At 44.7% G+C, this 25477-nt stretch overlaps 1 protein-coding gene across 1 annotated transcript in view; it reads left to right on the top strand.

Annotated features, from left to right (window-relative positions):
- Positions 1–25477, top strand: part of PEX19 (peroxisomal biogenesis factor 19) — a 99077-nt gene that overhangs the window by 5593 nt on the left and 68007 nt on the right. The window contains exons 2-5 of the mRNA XM_086947620.1: positions 8010–8110; positions 13256–13421; positions 14817–14902; positions 15349–15510. Coding sequence (XP_086803746.1) covers positions 8010–8110; positions 13256–13421; positions 14817–14902; positions 15349–15510 — 515 coding nt within the window. The remainder of the gene's footprint in view (positions 1–8009; positions 8111–13255; positions 13422–14816; positions 14903–15348; positions 15511–25477) is intronic.

Raw genomic sequence — 25477 nt, 5'->3', positions numbered from 1 at the left:
ATGCTTGTAGCTATATTGTTGTTACTTAATGATTTTAAACATGTATATGATTAAATAATGCATTATTATAATACCAAGAGGAATGAAGATTTTCCTCTCAGAATGGTGTTTTTCGACACCCTTGTACTTGTTAGCTATGGTGTCAACATGAGCATGTCCTCCCTTCCAGACTTCAAACAACACATTTTTCTGCACTGTGGAGGAGGGAGTTGATAAACTTCACTTGTGTAGAGACTGGAACTTCGGGTAAAGTAGTACATGCCAGGTGTCTCCACTTCTGCCCATAGAAACTTGCATCACAGAGAGTGGCACAAAACACTTCCCATCTTATGAGCTTTTACTTGTTGAAGTTACCCTACAAGGAATTGGAAAACAAACATCAAAATTCTGAAAACAAAACCAACCTTCCACATTAGCCAGTTTTCCGTTAGATACCCCCTAGGGCTCTTCAATATTCTCATAGATGGTGGAAGAGAGCTGCAGGTGGTATGTATGGTGTCTCAGAAACAATGGCCCCTATTTCCCCCCCAAAGACTCGTGATTGTCTGCTTTCATTAACAAGTTGAAGCTGGTGTGCAGCACTTGGGTATTGGAAAATGAGTCATTTCAGAGCCTTGGGTCCTCTGTGTAGTTTAGTTGGAGCATGCTTACGGTTTCTTCTCGACTTAATGTTGACCATCTGTTTGAATAACGAACTATGTGCATTCAACCTCAAGTATTTGGTACATACTAAACTGTGTTCTTTGTAAATTTGACACCTAATTGAAACTGTCCCTAATTAACATTTTTGAGGGAAAAGTGCCTAAATGGGACACAAAAACGTTTATATTTTAGTTGTAGAAGTACAAAGATTGTACAGTATACCTCTGCCACCGGGTGTCTGACAACGGACAGAATTGGCATTCTGTTGATGAAGGAAATGCATATGTTATTAGTTCTGAGATACAGTGTGACCTGGTGGGTTGATTAGTAGACATCCAGGCCAAATAAAGACGTCAATATGCATTTATTCTCAGCCAATTTCATCATATGAAATTGGCCTTCTTAAACTAATACTGTGCTCTATTGTTTGGGCGTGCCTTGCACAATATTTCCAAGTTTTGAGGCTGGCAAGGATTGCTGCACTGCAGAGTTTGTTCTGGGGAAACAGGATCTTGAGACCAAGTTCAGTCTTACTAATGAGGTTTCGCTTTAGGAGAGTGATATACATTACTGTCATATGGTTGTAGATCAGACTATCCATGTAGAAAATCCCAATTTACAATAATTTCAACTGCAGAATATCAACTACCACTATATCATCAAGGTATGTAAATATTTTAACTACTGTAGGAAAGTGCGTCTTTTGACTTGGTCACCCTCACTTTTTGCATGGTCTGTGATGTGATTTCGACTGGAAGTGCACTGGGTCCCTGCTAACCAGGTCCCCAGTGCCAGATCTCTTTCCACAAAACTGTGCAATTGCACACCAATTGGCAATATCTTTGGCACTTCCCGTTGTTCCTAGTAAGTGGTACCTTTGATAACCTGGGCAAGGAGGCTAAAGGGGGTCCTTAAGGGCTGCAGCACGAATTGTGCCCCCTGAAGGACCCCCTCACTAAACGACTACTGACTGCCACTGTAGGCTGTGTGTCTTGGTTCAGACAAAGGTGAAAACATGACATGGCACACAGTCCTGTGTGCCAGGCCCGCAGACACTGCATGGAGCATAGGTAAATCACCCCTACTGCAGGCCTCACAGCCCTAAGGCATGGTGTACTATACTACATGTGAGGGCATAACTGCTTGAGCAGATATGCCACAGTGCTTGTCAGCACTACTGCAGTCAGTACAAGTGAACAGGGAAGGCATTTTGAGTACATGTGCTGGACACTTGGGAAAACGAGCTCCCCAGCTACACGATGGCTTCACAGAAAATGGAGATATTTGGTATCAAACATCTCGTATTAATGAACCCACACTGATGCCAGTGTTTTATTTATTAATACATGCACACAGAGGGTGCCTTAGAGGTGCCCCCTGAAAAACCTACCACCCTCTAGTGAGTGGACTGACTGGTTCTTTCCAGCCTGCTGCCAATAACTAGTTTCTGACCAACAAGGGTCTGGATATTTGCTCTCTGGAGATCTGAAACAGAGCTTTCTCAGGAAGAGGATGTTCACACCTCCTACCACAGTATGACCTGCTGATTAGCATTCCAAGGCAGGGGAGCTTCAAAGAATCCACCACCTTTAAAAATGCGAATCTGGCTCCCTTCACAGGAAAATAAGCTTTTTGGCTACTGTACAGGTGAGAAAATTTGTCAAGAATACGTGCCCACCCTCAGGCTAGTACCACCCCTAAGGTGGGCTACCTGAAGTGTACATGTAGGAATTCTGGGACAAGGTTATGCCCAGTTCCCATAGGAAGTTATCATATAGGGGGTGTAGTGACCCCAAGCGTAGGTAGCAATTGGCTACTCCCCGAACACCCCTATTTTCAGTATTTAGGAGAGCCCCTGGCCTCGGAAAAACAGATCCTGACAACCTGAAAGAAGAAGACGGATGTGAAGAGTTGCAAAGAGCGAGAACAAAAATCCAGCTACTGACTTGGCGCCAATCCTGCCGATCTGCCTCGTGAATTCGACATTTGTACCAAAATCCAACTTGTCCTGCAGCTGCTGACTCCCCAAAGCCTGGGAGACCCACCAGTACTTCACCCTGGAACCAACAACTCCAGTGGGACATTGAACCTGCCCCCTGCATCCTGCAGCCACCAAAGACTGAGCTGTGAGGCCCCCAAGACCGCAGAAACCCAATGCGGGAATGCACCACTGCACCCAAGCTCGAGCTGAAGTGGACCAATGTGGTCCCCAGACCCTCGAAGCCCACCTTTGAATTTCCCACTGTGGACTAATTGAAGACGTCTGCAGCCTCTGTTCACAGGCCCCCCTCTTCCACAACTGCTCCCGGTAAGGAAAACTTGACGCCTAAGGACAGATGCACCCATCGCCCCTGGCCTGTGGAGAAGAGGACTAAAGGTGTCCCTACATCCCCAAGCATCCCAGTCCTGAGGCCTGAAACCCCCTTTTATTTCCTCCTAACCGGCCTTCCAGTCAAAGCCTGCAGCCTTTTTTTACACAGACCGATCCCCATTGACTTCCATAGGGCTTCAAGGCTATTTTGCACCCCTGCACCTGGCCGCCCTAGTGCTGCTGGCGGTGTCTGGCTGTTGTTGCCTTGGACTTTGCCCTCCACTCACCTTAAGCCCCGGAGATTGATCTCGTAAATTGCTGTGCTTTACCTGAATGCTGTACTTGTTCTTCCTCGCTTAGGCATTTTTCAGAATCTGCAATATTATCATAAGTGTCAACTTTTTAAATGCAAAAGTATTTCTATTAAAAATGCACTTACCTGAATGTATTGATTCTGGTGCCTAAATATATGTAAACTAGCAGCCCATCCCGACGTTGTCCGGGGATGAATTGCTGCCGGCCAGTAGTATATTGTTTTGTAGGATTTCGTTTTGATAGCATTTCTTATCTGTGACAGGCCTGTGAAACGCTCCGATTCACAGTGCACTGCTGATGCACTTAAGAGTGCGCGTTCAGTAGTGTTTGAACTCGAGTTTCCCTACTTTATTTTTCCTTGCAATATTATATAGCGCGAACTCGACAACATGGCATGAGCACAATTTACATTACAGAAGAACACATTCATTTGTGGTAGGCACGGGGAGACAACGCGATTTGCCTGGAATCACAGGATGTTGAGCTGATGCCAAGATTCGAACGTAGCTCCCCAGCTCTAAAGTTCGCAGTTCTAGAACTTGTGGCGGGAGGTGTGTCTAAAAGTGTATGTCGGGGCTGGCCATCAATGAGAGAGATCTGTGCATTTTTCAAATCGGTGGTGAAAAAATATGAGCATGTTGCTGAAGATGTGGGCCGCCGTGCCACCAATGTACTTACCGGGGGAGGGTAAACACCCATTATTCCGCAACTTTCTTTCTGCGTACCATCACTCCGCATACTTTCATTACAAAAGTACCATTATAACGCATGGCATTACATTTTATATGCTTTTACCACGCATACATTTACAACGAAAATCGTTGTAAATGCATGAATGGTAAAAGCATGTTTTTTTAATGTTTGGATAAGGTAAGTATGGGTATAGGGGTATATGTTTTGGGGTACTGAGGTATATGTTTTGGGTTGTTTGAGTATTTTAAGAGTTCAGATATAGTTTTGGGTTATGAGGTACAGGGGTAGTTTTAGGGTTTAGGGATAGGTATGGGTTTTGGGGTACAGGGGTATTTTTAGGGTTGAGGGCTAGGTTTGGGTTTTGGGGGTATTTTTAGGGTTCAGGGGTAGGTTTGAGTTTTGGGGTACGGGGTATTTTAAGGGTTCAGGGCTATGTTTGGGTTTTGGGGTACAGGGGTATTTTTAGGGTTCAGGGCTAGGTTTGGGTTTTGGGGTACAGGGGTATTTTTAGGGTTTAGGGATAGGTTTGGGTTTTGTTTGAGGTATAGGGTATATTTATAGGGTTAAGATGGGTTAGTGTTTAAGGGTGTTGGGGTCTTTTAAGGAGTAAGGGTGGGTTATGAATATGAGGTGCAGGGCTATTTAGGTGGCTTAATTATTCACGTAGAGTTAAATCGGCTTGATTGCCATAACAACCGAACGCCACTCATCTCTTCCGGGAATCTGTTTTCTCTTTCTATGGCCCTGACGTCAACGCGTGTGAAATAACAACCACGGCATTTGAACTAGAAATTCTTAATGGTAAGCTAAATAAATTGAAAGAAGAAGTAGTAGGTCTGTACTCAAAGTTTATTATTAACCTGATTTAAAAACACTAATTGTAAAATATATCAAATAAAATAAACATCAATTTAGACACTAGCAAGGTATTCATAAATTCAACAATGCATCATTTTATACATATTCAAAATTAACATTTCACAATTTAAAAAGTGGCATAACAGATAGTTCTCTAAGCGCGTTTCGGCGACCAGCGCCTTCTTCTGGAGTAGCCACGTATGTCCTAAAATAGAAAAAAGCAATAAAAGAAAACCATATTGAAAACACTATGCAAAGATTATATTTACAAAAACCTAAAAAAATAAAGACATCATTTAAGATCTGGTACAGTTAACCTACAGCAATATAATTACATCTTCTTTTTAATGGAACAACGAGTTAAATAACTCAGTACCGCCCTAAATGAGGGCTTTCATTTCTTTGTGCATTTTAATTTCAAACCTAGGATTAACCTGGGTCAACGCGTACGTTCCTCCATCGATGTAATGATTGACGGTCGGCCCTTTGCATGTAAACAAGGTTCGGGGAATGAAGGCGTGGAACTTATGCGCCACGTTTGCTGTACTTAAGGTGAGAACCTCGGCCTGTTAGATGAATGTTGCGGCGGAGTATTGTGATAATATACTTAAGGTGGCACATCGACCTCTTCCACTCTTTCTCGTTTTTTCAGAAGCGAGTGCGGCATGTCTTTACATTGAACCTTCCGCGAGTATCAGAAGAAGGTGTTAGCTGAAGCCATTCGGTATGGAGTGACCCGTACGAGTGTTTAACATAGAATTCAAATTAGTATTGTGTTAATATGTTGAGGGTGGCCCAGTTACCTCTCCCACTGTTTCTCGTTCTTTCAGCAGCGAGTGCGGGAATTCTTTTCATTGAAACTTCCGCGAGCATCGGAAGAAGGTGTCAGTTAACGTCGCTAGGTATGGAGTGACCCGTACTATCATGTAACATAGAATATGAATCCCTAAATATATGTTATAACTATTCAGTTATTCATTCGTCCTTTCAGAAAAGCAAAGTGGAGTCTTTTACAATTTGGTATATCATACAACCAGCTGAGATACACCCGTGGAAACTATACTGTTGCGGTATGCACCCCTATTGGTTTTCGTTTTGTATTTGCCCTCTTATACACTTCATTGAATCTGAAGTGGTTATATCTTTTACCGAATATGTTTTAGTCTAGTCCTGTATACCGGTAGCTTTCATAAATGGTTCCTCTGCTTGGATAATCTTTAATGAGGGAGCCAATAATTCTCAAGAAGGTTCTTAAAGGAGAGACACATGAAATTACTCAATGATATTACTTAACCATGGAACATGAGGACGGTTGTCCAGTCGGTGATGTTTGTAGACTAACTTGTTGTATGAAATTCTAAGGGACATAGTACTAATTGGTTTTTCATGTCCATTCTCTTCTAATAGAAAACTGTTGATTAATTTGACATCCCCTTTTGGAAGCGGTTCTACTTAGAGAATACACTGAATATACTCCGATCCTATTAATCACAACTGGATCTATTGATGCTCCCTTTTCTGCTGCTCAAGTTGTGAGCTATTCAGCCCAACTTCCATGGTGAATGATTCTCTTTTAGGCGCCCTGGTGCGCCTGTGTGTTTTTATTATGAATTTATCTTCACTGTAAATATTATACACCTTTTTTATTACTTTTTCAGAGAAACAGTGCTCCCCAGGACCCTTTTGTCCTGATGAAGACCCCCCTTTAAGGTGTGACTTATACCTACCAGTATATTTGGGGTCGAAACGTCGACAGCTATTACCATTTACCAGTCGATGCAACCAGTATCTCACTCATTGATTAGTAGCATCGTTATCATGGTTTCTTTTTAAACATTGAGCATTAATAGCTCATTTATTGTACTGGCTCAGGGCTCTGAAGCCAGCTATATTGACTGTTCAATAAGCATATATTGATATTTTTGTCACAAATTACCTACCTTGCACATTCCCTCCCTACCCAATCACTATCCCTCACCCTTCCTCTCCTGGGAGCGCGACAACAATTTGTTATAAAGTAATATGATCAAGCACATTGTGAATAAATAACAGTGTGTTGAATTATTAGTTTGTGATTTTTATATTGTGTGATAAAAAGTTTTTTTCTGTGTACTTGTGATACCTTCACTGGGACCAACTATTCTGTACCATACAGCACCCAGGTCCCCAGTGACTTTATTGGGTAACCCCCCCCCCCCCTCTCCCCCCTATTTAATACATTTGAAGGGAGCAGGGTCGACACCCGGAGCTGGAATGTACAGAACCTGGGAAAAAAAAAACAATGAAATATTGGGCCCAACGCTCGCTTTTTTTTCCCCGTAATCCTGCGCCCCGCACACGCCCAACGATATGAGACTTGGCATGAAGGGTGGAACGTACCACACGCCCCCAGCGTTTGTCACGCCCCCAGCACACACCCACAGCACAACGCAGACACGCCCACAAGGGACTACTGTGCTGGCATGGTTCTTTTACCTTTTAAATGTATATGGTGGGCGTCTGCATAGCCTATGTCCTTCTGCTGCAACTGCCCTTTCCAAAGCTGTCTTGGGTGTTGTGATTGGTGCGGTGGTTCCTGAGATTACCCGCCTCAAAGGTTTGGGCTCTCTCTTTATTATATTCGTATAGATATGTGTTATTTTTATAAGTTGGTGTGGATGTCCTTATTGAGTCACGTGCATCACCTATTGACTATTGTGTGTATTTGCTGATGTCTAAAACTCCTCTCTGATAAGCCTATAGCTGCTCGTCCACACTAACCCCCCACCCCTAGACGAACACCATGCGATTGCTGGTGCAAGCGCCCGTCCACTCATAAGGTCATAAGGGAACCTCTGGACTCTTTGCACAATATATCTCATTTTGATATATCATATAAAGAGCCAGCTTCCTACATAGATACACTATTATTAATTTCTTATCACTTTACTTGATGATATATCTTGTAAATAGATGCAGAAGATAAGTATATATCATCAAGGTAATGAAATGGGGAATTTAGAATAGTAAATCTACACTTGCCTATATGTACATGCCTTAATAATATATTGGTAGTCCATTTTCTTGTAGGTTGATATTAAAAAATGGCCATTGTGCTAGAACAGCCAGTCCTACTATTTCACAAATGTTGGTCTTTCTAATATGACAACCATGTTGTGTAGTTGTTTACTTGCTCATTTTCTTTTCAAAGGTGCTCTTGATGACTTTGAGAAGACCAAGCCTGCTCCACAGCCTGAAGCTGGAACCTCGATTGATGATGGCCCAAAGAATTCTGCTGGGGATGCAGCTAAAGTAAGAGACCATAATATCATTCACGACCTAAAGTTCTGGAATGTATTGTGGTTAAAGCTGATTTTTAAAATAACAGTTGAAGATCTTTGTAGGTTAAGAGGACACTTGATAGCGGGATAACAAGGGTGCACGTTATATGCTGGGACCCAAACAGCTGGGTTGTGGTGTGGAGAAATTGCGTTCAGTTTAAGTAATGTGATCGGACAAGAAGCCCAGATTGTCATTGATGATGGCTATATGGGGGTCTTGCCTTCAGATTATTGATCTGTATTAATATCCAATATTACTATTTGCACACTTGTGATGTTTGGCCTGTGAAACCGTTCCCATTTGTAGCCTAGTTGTCTACCAAAATACACAAACAATGTTGGTGCCTAAGGGGAACTGGTTTGTGTCTCACAGCCTCTTTCTTCCTTGGTGTGCAGTGTGAGACATAGCTCGGTTGCTGACTATCTTAGAAGGGTAGGATCTCAATTTCTTCATTGAAGTGCAGGTCATATCTCTGCCTAAACAGACTACTTTACAGATCATTTAGGACATGTGCAGCACCAGGATGCTAGTGTGATATTAGAACTTTAAAAATAGATATTATATTTTATATCGTGATACAATTTATTATAACTTGAAACCACTTCTTCTCTCGGAGAATTGAGAAATGTTAAATACATTCTTACTAAAAAAGCGAGTGAAGACTGGAAACTACAGAGGTGGCAGTCAGACTCCATGACAAGAGAAGGAAATACAATTTAGTGGATTTTAAAGTCATCTGAAAGGAGTGCGTTTACTTTGTGGCCAATAGACCGCATCTTCAGTGAGAAGTAATGCAGTCCAAATCGAATATTTATGGCTCTCCTACCAAGAGCTGTCTGTTGTCAAAGCACCTATTACCTACTGTATCATACTAAGAGTGGGCTTTGGGTCAGCCCATTTCTTGTGATCGGTTGGCTTTTTCTGTTTCATGTGGTTGATTTTTATTTGATGGCTTTCTTTACTCTTCTAGTTGTTTTTCCCCTGGAGCATATTTTGTTTTACCACCCTATTGATTGAATGACTCGTATCCTACCACGGATTACAGTAGGGAGAAATACTTTTTTCTTTTTCTTTTAGCATTACATGGGAGTGCTTTTGTTTTCCTGTTCTCTACTGTGCTGATTCTCCGCACATTGCCACCACACTCTTTGTGATGCTGGACGGTTTCTTCCTCTCTCTTTGTCCCACTCATTTTTTTTCCCTCCCAAAAGTACTCCGTCCCTACCTACTTTTTGTTGATTCCTGCTGCCAGGTTCTCCACTTTGCTCTTCCCCTTACTTCACCCCAACTGGTGCTTCTCCTGTACCTTCATGAACCATTTTAAACTTTGTTTGTTTTCATTTTCGGAGGAACCTATAGTTTGCCTCTGGACTGTTCTCTCTTTATAAAGTAGTTTTGTTCTCCTATTTTTATGTTGTTAGTTTAGCACTCCAAGATGAACATCCTCAATCTTTTAACTGTAAATTAAAAAAGGTACAGTGACAAGCGCATAAGTCATCATGCTGCAGAGGGCATTTTGTCTTTTTGTTGCGCATCAGCAACAAGAATTGTGAAAGCCAAAAAATCATTAAACTTTTTTGCAAAGCAAGATCAATTGACTTAGACAATGCTCATTTATTTTTGGAGCTTTCTGGTTCGCCCAGTTAAGATGTAAACGCAGTCCCTTTGATTTCATTCCACCTTCCACATGGAGAATTCTGGACATTCTCACAGGTCATGTCTTTGAGCTATTAAACTGGGTAGGACTATCTGATATTGTGACAGATGGCAGCTTCCTGGGAGCAGTCTTGTTGCATATACTGTCTGCAGCAAGACGTATAGAAAAAATAGAATGCTAGGTAGGCCTTTTGCAGGGGCCTCTTTGTACTCTGTATCAGTATGCAGCAGTTTATCACAGTTGATCTACAAAGTCCTAGGGAAGTTTTATGAATTAAAAAAATACAATAAGTTTTATTTAAATGTTCTAGTTATTACAAAACGTTTGAAAACACCATTCACTGGGGTAGTTTTGCTTGATTGTTTTTCTATTTAGAGTAAATGTTAAAGTTATATGTCTTATATATCTGAAGTGTTTTAAATATTTGGGTAGTCAAAATAATGTGCATTGAAGAAAAACACAAGATTGCAGTAGCATACACATTTCATTAATACATGTTTTCCAATAGTCATATAATATAAAAATAAGTAATACAGTAAAATAAAAGGAGAAAAGAGGCAAGGCAGTTGAAAATATAATGTGTATCTTGTAATCAATTCATCATCACCATCACAGAGCAGAAAGCGTTTCTCTCTTTTAAGAGACACATGTAACCTGTAAAAGACATAGAGGAACAACAAAACCCCGGAAATGCGCCGCCTACAAAGCAGCCACCACTGCACACCACCATCTCATCAAATCCACAAGGAAGTAATCCCTCCACGGCAGAATCTTCACCAACGCTCACAACACCAAGGAACACTTACCATCATCAAAGAATTCGTCAAACCTTCAGCGAAACAGACGTCCCACCTTCCCAAGACCTCTGCAACAGACTCAGCACCTTCTCCCACCTTAAGATTAAGATGATCTACAACAACTTCGGCAATCAAGACCTCCTTACTGCTCCAACTCCACCTCCATGCGACGCCACCCAACAGACCCTGCTTAAATGGACCCAACTCAAATGCAAGACACCTTGAAGACCATGAAAAGCCTCCACTCCGGAGCACCCTCAGACCCCTGGCCACACCACATCTTCCACAGAGCCGCCTCTGTCATCGCACCCGAACTACGTCTGACAATCCACTGCTCCTTCGAGACCACCACCTTCCCGATGACTGAACACGCTGAACTCAACCCCCTCCTGAAGAACCCCTCCATAGAACCGATGGACCTCAAGAACTTCAGGCCCATCTCCCTGCTTCCATTCTCAGCCGAGGTCATCGAAAAGGCCATCAACACCCAGCTAGCAAACTTGATCAAAGTTAACAACGTCCTGGACATCTCCACATCGCGATTCTGCAGCAAGCACAGCACCGAGACCACAGTACTCGAGGCCACAGACCACATCCGCTCCCTTCTCGACCAGGGCGAATCGGCAGCCCTCATCCTCCTGGACCTCTCGGTTACCACCACACCCTAACAACCAGACTCCACGATGTCTGCATCAAGGCCCTCAACTAGGTAAGCTCCTTCCTTAGCGGCAAAACTCAGCGGGTCACACTCCCTCCCTACCTCTCAGAACCAACAGAGACCTACTGTGGAGTGCCCCCGGGCTTTCCCCTCAGCCCCACCCTATTCAATGTCTGCATGCCCCCCACCTTGCAACTATTGTCATGAACCACAGGCTCATCATAGTCTCCTACGCCAGGGACACCCAGCGTATCCTCTCCCTCACCAAAAAACCCAACCTCACCAAACACAACTTCCAAAAAGGGATGAAAGTCGTAGCTACCGGGAAGAACAGCTGCTTGAACTCCACTCCGAGAAAACAAGTCCTCGTCCATGGATCCACCCCTTCTGAAATACGAATCCAGGAAAACCGTTCTTCACGCTCCCATAAGCAGCAGACTGGACTACGGCAACGCTCTACGCCATAATCAACAAGAACCGCCTTGGCAGACTCCAGACGTCCAGAACCCCGCAGCTAGACTGATACTCCACATCGAAGTCACATCACCCAACACCTCTGCGAGCTCCACTGGCTCCCACTCGAAAGTAGAATACCCTTCAAATTCCTCACCCATGCATACATGGCCCTTCACAAAACCAGACCCACATACCTGAACAACCACTTCTCCTTCCACGCACCAAAAAGACCCCTCCGATCAGCCGATCTCTCTCTGGCCACCATCCCACACATCTACAAGACCAGAATGGGAGGAAAGTCCTTCTCCTACCTCGCAGCCAGGGCCTGGAACGACCTCCACCTCCGGCAAGTTCCCACTTTGCCCCAGTGCAAGAAGGACCTGAAGATCTGGCTCTTCTAATGACCCCAGCACTCAACGGAGCCGCCCCCTCCCCCCAGCGCCTTGAGACCCTCATGAGTGAGTAGTTGCACTTTACCAACCCTGATTGATTAATTGGAATTGGAATTTAAGTCATAACAATATTATTTAACTTAAATATTATTTACAAGTATCTAATAGTACATTTCACAACCCTGTGGCAAAAAAATACTTCAGATGGACAGTCTCATTCATGGAAGGTTTAAAAGGCCATCATCCGATACATCTGTAGGACTACCAGGTTTCTCATTCTGTTATGTAAACCGATTTCTAAATATTTTACATCTCTAGGCCAGACACTTGAGGAGTACCTTATTCTAGTGTACTGGTGTTAGATGGTATCTTCCACCGTGCAGACATTGATAACTTCGAGGCTGTCCACTAATATGTTGGAACGTCTTGTAGAGCACAAGCAATAAACAGAATACATACATACATTTTCAACTTGCTGTAGTGAGAAATATCAGCAGTCATCCAGGGCCACAGTAATGTACTCCTCCATCCAAGAAGCATAGCTAGATCCAATATCTTACTGGTGCACTTTCAACCCCTGCGCCAGAATAAATGTATCTTAAATATAATAACATGGCACCAGGACCTAGGTATTAGAGGTGCATACTCAGTAGGCAACGTCACATTGCAATAATACTTTCGAGAGCCTTTCTTTGGTCCTTTCTTTCAAGTACTTAACATTATGTTTTCAACCTCTGTTTTCAGTAACTACCAAACACATTCTGGCTGTTGTGTAATGATGTGCTAATAAAAATCCTGCAATGCATCATTATGCTTCCTGCTCTGTGTGTTTCAAATGGCCAGTCCCCTCTATAGACATCCCAGAGAGTTGCTAACTGAGGAATGTGTTTTCAATCTGGTCCTGTCCACGAACCCCCACCTTCTAAAAATGTTAATACCCCCGTAATCCTGTATAATGGAGTATAGTATTGTATTGAGGCATTGTGACTTTCTGAATCCTACTGCAGAAATATGCAAGAATAGTTGGCATCAATTGTTCGCCATTATATGTTCAGAAAATCCTTGTGACTACTACTGAGCTGTTTTATGTTCTGTATGTGTATTTTTCATAATCATGAGACACACTTTCCCTTTTGAATGCTGATTCTTTGTCAGGGTGCCATATTTGCATCCCAGGAAAAATTCTTCCATGAGTTGTTTGATAGCGAGATGGCCGCTCAAGCCAAAGTGGAGTTTGAGAAAGCGATGAAAGAACTGGCGCAAGAGGAACCACATCTGGTGGAGCAGTTCCAAAAGCTATCGGAGGCTGCGAGCAAAGTTGGTGAGTGGAACCACAGCTGTTTTTAATTTATGCATTGTTTCTACGTGATAGACGTGCTCAAATAAAAGCACTAAAATTGAGGTCCTATGTGTATTTGCTGTAGGCTACAGCTTGACACAAACAGAGGTTATTCAAGCTTGTCCTGCTAGTGTTTTATTCCAATAAAAGAGCCAAGTTTTCTGACGATGTTGCCCAAAATCGCAAAGAGTTATACCAGGATAACGCACAAGTGCTGGCGTTCGAGGCGCATCAGTTCATGAAAGTGACTTTTAAAGCGACCTATTGGAAATGTTAGTATCCCTCAACATGTGAATAGGGAAAATTGTAGTCTGGATGCAATTTTGACAAGGCTGAGATGTTAAAGACTACAAAAAGATGCCCAGATGAACACTTTTCCCACACGGTGAAGCTGCTCACTCTGTGTAAATGAAGGGGAATAGGCTGTAGTAATTTAAGGGGGTTAGCTGATTTTAAGAGACCCAAGACCAGTATAAGTACCACAGTCAAAGTGTGCTCCAAACGCCTACAGGAATGATTTGTAACTAAAAAGGCTTCAGGGAAAGTGGAACATTTGTACCAACTGTAGATGGATAGATGAAATGATTGAAGCTTCTTCTGTACCTACGCCTGCAAATTATTGGAAGAACCCAAAAAACTGATAGACATCACAAACCAAGAACCCTGAAAGACTTGCTGTATTCAACCACAAGTATGGCATCCTAATCGCCCACCAATGGCTAAAGATTCCTCACAGAGACACGTTTCCTAGCCTCTAAGGGTTAATTTTCTAAGATGTCAGAGTAACCTCCTTTAATCGAGTAAGGCTTGCAGACCAATTAAATCCGTTCCACTGTCATAACTGATGAAGATGACTCGACTACAGCATGAATTGTCTGCCGACTGTAGTTAGCAGGTTTGGGAGAAGTGATGCTATCCCCACCTTTCTAAATGTTCCATATACTTTCACTAACCGACATCTTGCATGTTTATCAAATAAAGAGGAGTTGAAGGAGGGAATCCCATTGTGTTCATGGAGGTTTAGATATCACCGACTTTGTAATTAGAAACCTAAACTCCTCTCTGTTTTCTATTACTATAGCAATATGAGGTGAAAAAAAGGCTAAAACTGTTCATAGCATTACAGGTCTCTCACTAGGAGATTGTCAGGCATCAGTCTAGTTGTTCACATTCGCTGGAAGAGGCCTATCAATATAGAGCACCTTCAAAGACTATCTTACCACCGAATGCTTTATTAAAATAATTGCCTCCCAGAACTTTTCAACCTTTGTTCAAATTAATGAATGTTGCATTTTTGTGGTTGAAGGAATATTTAAGCATTTGAATGTTACTGTGTGCAGTTATTTCCCCTGACCATATCCACCTTTTACCCAACAGGTGGGGATCCATCGTCACAGCAGGAGTTTTCCTCCTGCTTGAAAGACACACTCACAGGATTGGCCAAAAATGCCACCGATTTGCAGGTAAGCCTCTGCCTTCAAATGTTTAGCAATTGCAGAAATCACCTTTTCTTACAGCAGACGTTTATTGAGCCCGCTGTGCTGCTGGTTTCTAATGGTTGCTTGATGTGCTGCTGGTTTCTAATGGTTGCTTGATGTGCTGCTGGTTTCTAATGGTTGCTTGAACATTGATTTAAACTCCAGGCATCTTTGCTTTATTAATTGTTGTTGTCCAGTCTCAGACACTTGATAAGTCTGACCATCCACATTAAAGAATAAATCACATTTTGCTTAGCGTGTACAAAGCACACTTTAGGAGCTGAAAGCTTAGATGAAAAAGATTATTTGTTGTAATCACTTGAGTGAACATTACCTTTGATGATGCTCAAATGACACTGTTTTCCACTGTATGGAAATGTCTTTGAAATGTCATGAATGTGCTGTCTTTCTTTACTCCCTGAACTGTAAAGAACTCAAGCTTGTCTGAGGAAGAAGTAGCAAAGGCGATGGAAGGCCTCGGGTTGGATGAAGGAGAAGGTGAGGGCAACATCCTTCCCATTATGCAAAACATTATGCAGAACCTGCTCTCCAAAGACGTACTCTACCCATCCCTCAAAGAGATCACTGAAAAAGTAAGAGCATTTTTACATTATTGTTAAATAGCAAGTGAGAAATGGCATGTTTCCTGAGTAAAATTGTCTCCGAGCTATTTAGTGCCAAAGTTTTGCATGGTAGGAAGTCTACTCTGTAAACTGATTCCGCGATGTGGAACTGGGGTGTACAAGTCGTGCCTAGTTGTGAAATAAATACATATTTAAAAGTAATGTGTGACTGAACTGGAAAATGTAATTGCCACTCACTTGATAAAGCACTATATTTTGTATAGCAGTTGGTTTGTAACCATTTGGATGTCTATTTCTTCCATAAAATGCAGTACTTTGTCCTGTGTCTTGGTTGGCGTCTGTGTTACCGCATGCTTATAATTCTGTTAAGAGTTTTTGAGAGTTCTTTCCTGCTGTTCATGCTGTTTTTTCTTTTTTTTTTTATATTTTTGTAAACCTTTATTGTGCTTAAAACATGATACAAATACGGGCCTACAACCAGCAGGCCGGCCACGATACTTTAAGGCACATGTGCAAACATAACGTGTCCCCAGCGCCATCAGGCAGTACAGCTAAAATTAACAGCAGTTACACTGAATGAAGACATGCCGCCAGGGAGAAGGAGCATTGTAGGTTAAATTTAAAAAAAATGTATCTGAAAATAATGCAGTGAAGAATAGAAGCAAGGAGAACTGAGTCCGTACATTCGCTTCACAGCATGGGCAGGCAGCATCAAGAGAACCAACAGTTAGTGAGAATCCACCAATCAGGATGGTAATATTACACAAGTCAACAGCGAAAACAGTTCGCGTCCACGTACCACCCCCAGCGCCACCCACCCCCTACTGAACCCCGGTCACTCAGACCCAGAACAGAAAAGAGAAAATTATAAAAAGGAATACATAGGCACCATAGAAACCAAGGAAAAATGAAACATAACCCCCCACCCTACACACATGCAGAGGCTACGGCCTGCCCCCCCCCCCCAGCAGAGTGCTTGTCACCCCAAAAAACCCGAAATTTAGGAAGTAAAGAAAGGGAAGAAAGAGAGAGAAAGAAACAAAGAAAAACAGTCACTAGTGATAAGGGGAGCAAGGAAAAGTAGTCCCAGATCTCCCACTGAAGGAGGTGAGGAGGAGCCAATACAATCACAAAACTCCCGGACTCCCATCAATTAGCGAATTCCACGCCATTAAAATCTAAGGGGACTAAGGTCAACAACACAGGATATGAGCAGCTCCAATGCACAGTCAAAGGTATCAGGATGAACAAGAAGTGGATAAATGCGAGGAGCTGTAGCGGCGATGCGCGCCAAGAAGGCGCCGTGATTCCAAAGCACATTAAGTAGGCCAACACAAGTTGATACCCGGACCCCCCTAATACTATCTAAGTCGCAAGCGACCAGTACACCACGGTACCCACCCAAAACCCCGCCCCAGCCAGAACAACAACTAAGATGGCCGCCTCGGACAGAGCAAAGACAAAGAGTTAAAATGGACGCCACCCGTTACAGGCAACCCCCCGTCCCAGTAGTCGTTATTGGCAAGTCAGACACCCCAAAAAATTAACAGAGCCGATGGCTCACTAGGTATCAGGATAGTCAATTGAGGCTCCGACTGTGCCGTGAACAAGAATGCAGTAACACTAAGGAGGCGCCGAGAGCGAGAGCCAAGCGCTATCCAATAGCTCCCAACCAGCTGGAAAATTCAATTTGTACTCTGCGTGCGGTCCACACATTCCCCCCACACGGCATTTCGAACCCGACCCCCATCAGGTAGGAGAACAATGCAGCAAACAAGCAGGCTAGCCCTGACCCGATTTCGGATGCCCTGCAGTCCCCAACCCTCTACGAGTGTCGACCCCCTCATCAACAAAGGAACAAGATGGAGGCAGAGAGGAGGGGGGAGACCCACAAGCACAAAATGGATGACACCACCTACCCAATAATGCTTTGGTTACAATACAGAGTGCCCCAAAAGTACTCCGAAAGACCAAACACTGCAGGGGAAAAGGCGAAGGTTTAAATACGCGAGTTTGCAAGGGGGCCAGGAGTAAAATAGCCAGCAGTCCCGCCTCCGGTATGAGCGGCGATAGTGTTGAAACAGTAGCCGAGTGCGGGAACAGTGTATCCCCGGCAGAGTCAGTATGCGATTGTCCGTAAGCGCCAGGCATGGCAGGGCAGAACACAGTCTCACTGGAAACATTCCGCAACACAATATCCTCTACAGGAGCCGTCAGGGGAGCGCTCTGTTGTTGCAGAGAGCAGTCCCTCCGAATCTGTGCCATGTCCAGGGCGATGTCGTCGAGCTTGTCACAGAGCTCCTGGGAGTCGCGCCGCAGCGTCGCCCGTAGGTCACGTAGGGCAAACAGGACATCTCCGTAGGACAGGGTTGGCGGTGTGCACCCCTTGCCCCCAATATCAGAAGGTGCAGGCAATTCGGCCACCGGCGCGGCCATGGCGTCGGAGGCAAGGGGCAATGGCGGACAGTCTTCTCCGCACCGCGGGTCAGCAAGGATTTCGCTCCGTCCCCCACCGCTGCGAGCTGTTAAGGAGCGTCGCCAGTGAGGAGCCCACGACAGCAATGCCAGGCGGTTTGGGCGAACGGGCAGGCAGCAAGGTGCGGGCGAGTCCCGCAATGGAGCCAAGACGCCCCCTTCCAACTCGAGACAATGGAGCCGGAGTGCCGTGCAATCTTCCCGGCAGTCGCGAGGCAAGCACGATGGTCCGCACTCCGCAGCACCCGGGATGCTGAAATCCACGTTCCAGGGAGAGCAGCTCCCTCCAGAATACGGGCGTTCCACAGGCAGGTTACTCGCCCCCACTCCGCCGAGGTCCGGCATTAGGCAGCGAGGAGCGCTGGGGCAATGGCGTCGGGACCGGCACCAGGGTATCTCAGCCGTCCGGACGAGCCGAGAGTCCGGAGGAACATGGGCGAGATCAGCACGTCGCCCCCGTCGGAGCAGCCGATGAAGCAAACAGGATAGCAGGCAGGATAGTTCGACGGGGCGCAAGAACTGGCGGAGCCGGGAGCTTACACGTCCGCTCCGGTCGCCATCTTGGCTCCTCCCGAAATGTTCATGCTGTTTTAACCGACTGTATGTAGTCTCCTGTGCAGTACCAGACCCATTTTTTAAAACTCCTCTTTTAAGTGCTTTTTCTTGGTATCAAACAATGCACACAACATTTTCACAGACGTATGAATGTGATATCCTGTAAAACTGCCTAACCCCTATCCCTGTCAGGTTTCAGGTTTTAAAGTCTTTATTTCGATTATTAGCAATCATAAAAGACATATTAAAATACAAAAGAATATAACTGGTTCATTTAAAATATCCAAAGGAAATCAATGAACATAATTATTATTTAGACACTCACAAAAATACATAAGTGCACAAACAAAAGAGCATTTCTTAACAAGTGAATAAAACAGGATTAAATTTCAATTAGTGAATAATAAAAAAAACCTGAATATTTTATGTAGAATTTAAAAAAATAGGAAAAGACAAAAAAATATTTAAAAAGTTAGGATTACAGTTCTAGATCGCGAACAATGAATGCAGTTAATAGGACATAGTCGTAGGGTGGTTTAACAGGTGTATACTTAAACTAAACAGATTATGGCAAATAGCAGAACGACTTTTGCACTTGGCGCTAAGACGAGCGCTTTTTTTAACCTAAGGAGCCAAGCCCAGCCCAAGTACTTTGCCAAGGCTACCACAAAGACCTCTGAGGTGTTAGTCCTGAGCACCTGTATGGCTTCCATTGCTGTTTTATATGGCAAATTTTGGAACAGAGGTTTTAGCCATTTTTTCCGAGGTGCTCCATACCTAGGACAGGCAAAAAGGAAGTGACCTTCTGACTCAATATGACCTAAGCAGCACATACAATAAGGTGATATCCCTGTGGACCATTTGTTCAGAAAGATGTTTAATGGCAAAGCGCCCACTCTAAACTGATGGTACAATTTCTTATCTAGCGGTCGGGAAATAACATCCCAGTATGGCTCTCTCAATAGGTCAATTTTGAATGTTAGAAACCTGCCTGTGAGGTCATTTTTATTGGACAGCATCACTCTTTTTAGGCGGGTAGTGGCCCAATATAGAGATTTAAATTCATCTTTAGGTGGGAAGGGATTAGATTGTGGGGATGACCAAAGATGTTCCAAGCCCATGTCTATCAGAATTGTTTTTACAGCAATGAGCCATGGTATTTTCCCTGAACCCCTGATGGACCTAACTTCTGACAATTCCTTTGCAAAAAGGAATAAGTCTGGGGATGTCCATATTCGTCTCTACAATGCCACTAACCTAAATCTTGCCATTTCATTTATGGGGGGGGTGCCAAGATCTAGGCAGAGAGGGAGCGAGGGTGTAGACTGTGGAAGGCCCACTAGGTTTCGGAGGAATCTACATTGAGTTTTATACAGATTAGACAAGTCCATATGACCCCACAGATCTGCGCCATATAAGATGGCTGTAGAGATTTTAACATCATAGATCTTAAGGGCCTGCAGGACCCGTCTAGTGATTGATTCCTTCTGCTCTTTAACGAGACAGCCAGTAAGCCTGGCAAGTTTGAGTTGTTGCATATTGATCTGATCCTTCCATCTCAGACGGCTATCAAGGGTGACCCCTAGATAGGTCATGGTATCAACCTGTTCAAGGTTTACTCCATTCATCTTCACTGAACTTCGGACTGGGTGGTTTTTTGTGAAGACCATAAATTTTGTTTTCCCCACGTTGACTACCAGGTTGTTGATGGCACAAAACTCCTCAAAGCGGTCCAAAGCCCGCTGTAGTCCGCTGCGTGTTTTAGAGAGGATTAGAGTGTCATCTGCAAAGATGAGTAGCGGGAACCTCATCCCTGCCAACATTGGGGCATCAGTGGGAGTATCCAAGAAAAATCTAACAACTTGGTTGATAAAAAGGAGGAACAGGGTAGGGGCCAGGACACACCCCTGGCGGACGCCTCGGGTTACGGGGAAAGTTTCTGTGACTTGTCCCTGACCCCCCCCCACCTCACCCTCGCAAAGTTGTCCTCGTGGAGTCTTATAATAAGGTCCAATAATTCGGGTGGGCATCCCAAAGTTACCAGCACACCCCACAACCTGTCCCTGGGCACCAGATCGAAGGCGGACTTCAGATCAATGAATGCAGCATAGATGTTACCACCACCTAACCAAACCTCCTTCCAATAGATCAGGCAGAATCTAAAAACCTGATCTATGGTGCTCATTCCCGATCTGAAGCCCACCTGCATGGGGGACAGGATGTTCTCCATTTCTATCCAACCCTGGACCCTTCCCAAAACCATACGCGCCACTATCTTTTGAATCGAGTCGATTAAACTGATAGGGCGGTAGTTTGCTGGAATAGATTTATCACCCTTTTTATAGACTGGAACTATTTCTGCCCCTTTTCAGGATTTCGGGACTGTAGCTCCAAGTGCCAAAGTATTAGCTATTCTAGTGATATACGGGAGCCACAAAGTGGGATTAGATTTAAAAAGATCCGCCGGGATTAGGTCCATACCGGGGGCTTTGCCTCGGAGAGTAAGTGCCAATGCCAGCTCAACCTCAGCAACCGTAAAGGTGAGTTTCCCGCTTTCTGGGGTCTGCGTGAGTGGATTGCCTGAGGGATTTGAAGTATCATCGTCCCCAGCTCTAAATTGGGCCGAGTAAAATGGTACCCTATCCTCGAGTGGCACATTATTTCCGGGTGTAGAAGAGTCGATGTTTTTGCCCCATTTAACCAACTCCCAAAACCTTTTCTGGTTATTAGAGGATGATGCCTCTAAAAGATCTGACCAGAACTCATCCTCCCACTCCCTTTTGGCTTTGCTAAGGGTTTTTTTGTAATGGAGTCTAGCAGCTCTCACTTTAACCATGTCCCGAGATTTAATGGCAGAGATGAGAGCTGTATGTGCCTCTCTACAGTCTTTGTTATACCATTTTTGGGGCAAGGGATTAGTTTTAGTAACAACTTTCCTACATGGTTTGGATAGCATTGATTTTAAGCTGTCAAAGCACTTAATATGAACACCCATCACACTATTTGCAGCTCCAATCTCCACCCCCGACATATCTATTTGCAACATTTCATTAAATGCATTTCCTACTACAACATTGATATTATTTAATAAGCATTCATCTTCTATAACCTGTGACCACTTCAATCTCCTCCTATCATTGGTAAGTAGGACATCCCCTGTATAGGTTGCAGATGGTTCCTCCCTTCTATTTAAATCCGGTGTCTTCATCGATAGGGACAGTGGGTTATGATCGCTTTCCGGGCGCTCTAAAACTACCATATCAATTAAGAGAGCCCAATGCTCCATGTCCAGTAAAATATAATCAATGCGGCTTTGCCTATGGCCATTATCAAAAGTGCTTTTTCCCTTCGCATCAGAGGCAGAGCGGCCATTACATGCCCTGAACCCATTTTGTAAGCAAAAGGCCGTCCAGGACACTGCAGCCTCTGTAGCTTTAGCCATCTTCTCCACTTGTAAGTCTGGAATACCCCAAGCAGAATCATCTGCCATAGTCCATGTGTCTCCCATATCTAGCACAGGTTCTATAGTACAATTTAGGTCCCCAGCAATGATGGTAGTAATACCTCCGACCATTTTCGTTATCATGTGATCAACAAGGTTCAACAGGGGTGGGCATCGACCGCCAGGAAGGCCTCTAGCATAGATGTTAATAATATTCATAGCTTGCTTGTTCCCTTTGTTTAAAACAATGGATAACAGATCCTGATTCTCCACTGGGAACTCTGTTGGGTAAAAGCCCAGGGATTGTTTCACCCAGATTAACAAGCCACCTGCGGCCCGCCCTTTACCTCCTTTAGTTGCGGGTTTGAAAAAGTTAGTATAGCCCAGCTTATGGACAGGTTCCGTTGCCCATGTTTCCTGCAACAGGATAATATCGTAGTTGTCCAGAAAACTTGACCAATCCGCAGACACAAGGCGTGCCTTAATACCCGCTATGTTCCAGGACAAAATTTTTAGATGGTCATTCAAATTGCCTGGCAACAAAGAGTGTAAGGGCTGTACAGATCCATGAGCAGCCCCTATATCATCATTATCCACTAGATGCTTAACACAGTCTACCGGGGCAGTGATTTTCTCCTCGATCTGGGACCCCTGGGTAACTACGTGTGGTCTAGGGCTGTTTGGCAGATATGTTCGGCCTCCCTCCCCGTCAACTAGATTGGTCAGTTGAATTGGGCATACCACGTTATAATCACTGGGGACTTGGGCTATCACACTACCAGTCGGAGACTCGCTAAAGGGATTGTTAAGTCAATCTATAGCTTCCAAGCCAGAAAGGGGGCCAAAATGATTAAAGAGAAAGGGGCGCTGGCAGTCAATCGGGGTCAGTACCATGGGATGTCTTGCAGCAGGACCTTTACGGAACAGAGGATAGGATTGGAAGGGTATATGCCTGCGCGGGTAGAAGTAGGATAAATCTAGTGTTTGTACATCCCCCTGCCTTGCAAATCTGGGTACTCGTTTAATAGCATCTACTACCCATGAGTCTTTGAACGATATAAGGATACAGTCTCCTTCTAGATCTTTAGCCTCAGGCCCCACCCAATCTGCTCTCCTCACATACAATATCTCCGTAGGAGTGGAGGGGGGTAGCGGGCGATTTTTGATCAGCCAAAAGGTGACTTTATTACGAAGGTCACCATATGATTCCCTAGATCCTGGTTTTAATGGTGCTACGCCTGTCAAAACGATGGTGTGTAAGGCCGCTTCGGGTGGAAGATCAACACTGGGGATGTTTGGCCTTTTACGCCCCCCCTCCCTGCGACTGGTAGAAGCAGTATTTTGAGTTCTTGAAGAAATTGGTGAAGGACGATTTATATTAGATTGTATTTGAGGACCCATGTGTTGGCGCCCAACCATATTTTGTTTAGCCTCTGTTTTCGTTTGGGGCTTTAGTATCTGAGTCTGAGAACTAACACCTGGTTTAGAAGAGATGGTAGAAGAGGTATTGGTTTTTTGACCCCCTTTAGCTATGGTGTTATTTATTCCTGTCGTTTTATTGAGGGAATTTTTGCCGTTTTCCATATTCTTACTAGTAACCTTATTAGGTGCCTTACTTGGTGCTGGTGCATTAACAGTGCCCTTATTATTTAAGCCACACAATGCTTGCAACATTGCGTGGTTTGATTGGATCAGACCCTCCATACTATAGATCTTTGAGGTCATGAGCCTAGTCCGCTCCAGGACTGGTAAAAGTAGTGTTTTAAACATGGCCTCCATTTTTGCCAGCAGAGCTTCATCACTATTGAGGCACATGGGACATGTAGTGGAGGAACCCAAAGCCAAAAGTGAGGGGCATAGCATATTATTATTGTTAGGCACCGAGTGTTTTAGCAGGTTTAATTGGGGCTCGGGCCCCTGGCGCCATTCCCCTTGGACTGTATTTGCTTTATTGGGTGTCATATTTCTTTCCCCTGACATTCTAGAATCCCGTTTTCTCTTTTTGGTATTGGGGGCAGAGTTGGATATAGGTGAATTAGCCTTTACAACAGGATTAGAGATATTGGATTGATTAAGAAGAGGAGTTCCGGATAATTGGCTAAAATCCTGCTCCTCATTAATCACAGAGTCATTATCCACCATCCCAATCTCCTGCGTATCTTTAGAGTCGTTAATACTAAGTCTTTTTTCCATTATTTTGTCTCTTGTGGATAGGCTACCCCCAATATTTTCTATATGGACTATTGCGTCCGTAGAGGTGGTATGGACACAATTGAAGGCAGCATGGGGTACAGATGGTGCAAGGGAGACAGATGTAGCTAAAGCCCCCAGCGAGGATCGTTTTCCACTAATCCGGTCTATTGAGAGCCTTTTCTCAACCATGGCAATTTCCTTTTCTAAGATGCCAGTGGCCCGGGTGATAAAAGCTTCCAAGGGGCCAGAGACGACGCCATTAGATGTGTTGATTTGTACAGTACGTTCCTTCCCTGATCTTAATGGCATTTTGGGTGGTCTTCAGAACGTCCAGGGGGAGTGGGCCTGGGCCGGACTCTGCCGTACTCTAACGGCCTCAAACGGCCCGCTCTTTGCCCGGTCTTCGCCCCGGCCGTTGCCCCGCGCGCGTCCCGCGCGCGCGTTGTCCACACAAGCTATGAAGGAAAAACAAGAGGAAGGGGCGGGAAGAGGACCAGCTGCGGCCGATCCACGCCGCTAGGAATGCTGGTCCTCGCAGTCCTGCCTCTACCCCTGTTGACCAGATGACAGCTTGCAAGGGGCGCGTTGGTGCTCAAAGCATGTGAAGGGAGGCAGAAAGGATGTTCCCCAGAGAGAGTCTAAGCCTACGAGCGGCACCCGCGAAGCGGGGGCCGCGAGGCGTGGCGAAGTGGCCAGACCGCAACAACACAGGAACAGCGCTTCTTTGCAGGAAGGGTCCCAAGGCTCACTCACTCCACACAGATTTTAAAGAGGAGGAGGAGGGGGCGGGAAGAGGACCAGCTGCGGCCGATCCACGCCGCTAGGAATGCTGGTCCTCTCAGTCCTGCCTCTACCCCTGTTGACCAGATGACAGCTTGCAAGGGGCGCGTTGGTGCTCAAAGCACGTGAAGGGAGGCAGAAAGGATGTTCCCCAGAGAGAGTCTAAGCCTACGAGCGGCACCCGCGATGCGGGGGCCGCGAGGCGTGGCGAAGTGGCCAGACAGCAACAACACAGGAACAGCGCTTCTTTGCAGGAAGGGCCCTATCCCTGTCACTTCCCTACCCATGTCGCCATTTCAAATTTCTTAAGGGTAGCTTTGCCCCCCATACACCACCCTTTCTGCTTCCATGCATCTTCTCATGTGCTCTTCCCACATATGGTTAGTTGTGGAGTGGCGCTGGACCCCACCTCCTTGTCACATCTCTTTTTGATAACCTAAATCCCAACATACAAAATAAAATTTGTTTCCTGGGGACGTCTACATTGTTTGGGATACCCAGAATGACCATATGGGGGATCCTCAGGCTATC

Source organism: Lissotriton vulgaris, chromosome 12 (assembly GCF_964263255.1).
Source record: "Lissotriton vulgaris chromosome 12, aLisVul1.2, whole genome shotgun sequence".
Taxonomy (NCBI): Eukaryota; Metazoa; Chordata; class Amphibia; order Caudata; family Salamandridae; genus Lissotriton; species Lissotriton vulgaris.
The sequence above is the reverse complement of the archived record's forward strand: the minus strand, read 5'-3'. Positions and strand labels throughout refer to the sequence as shown.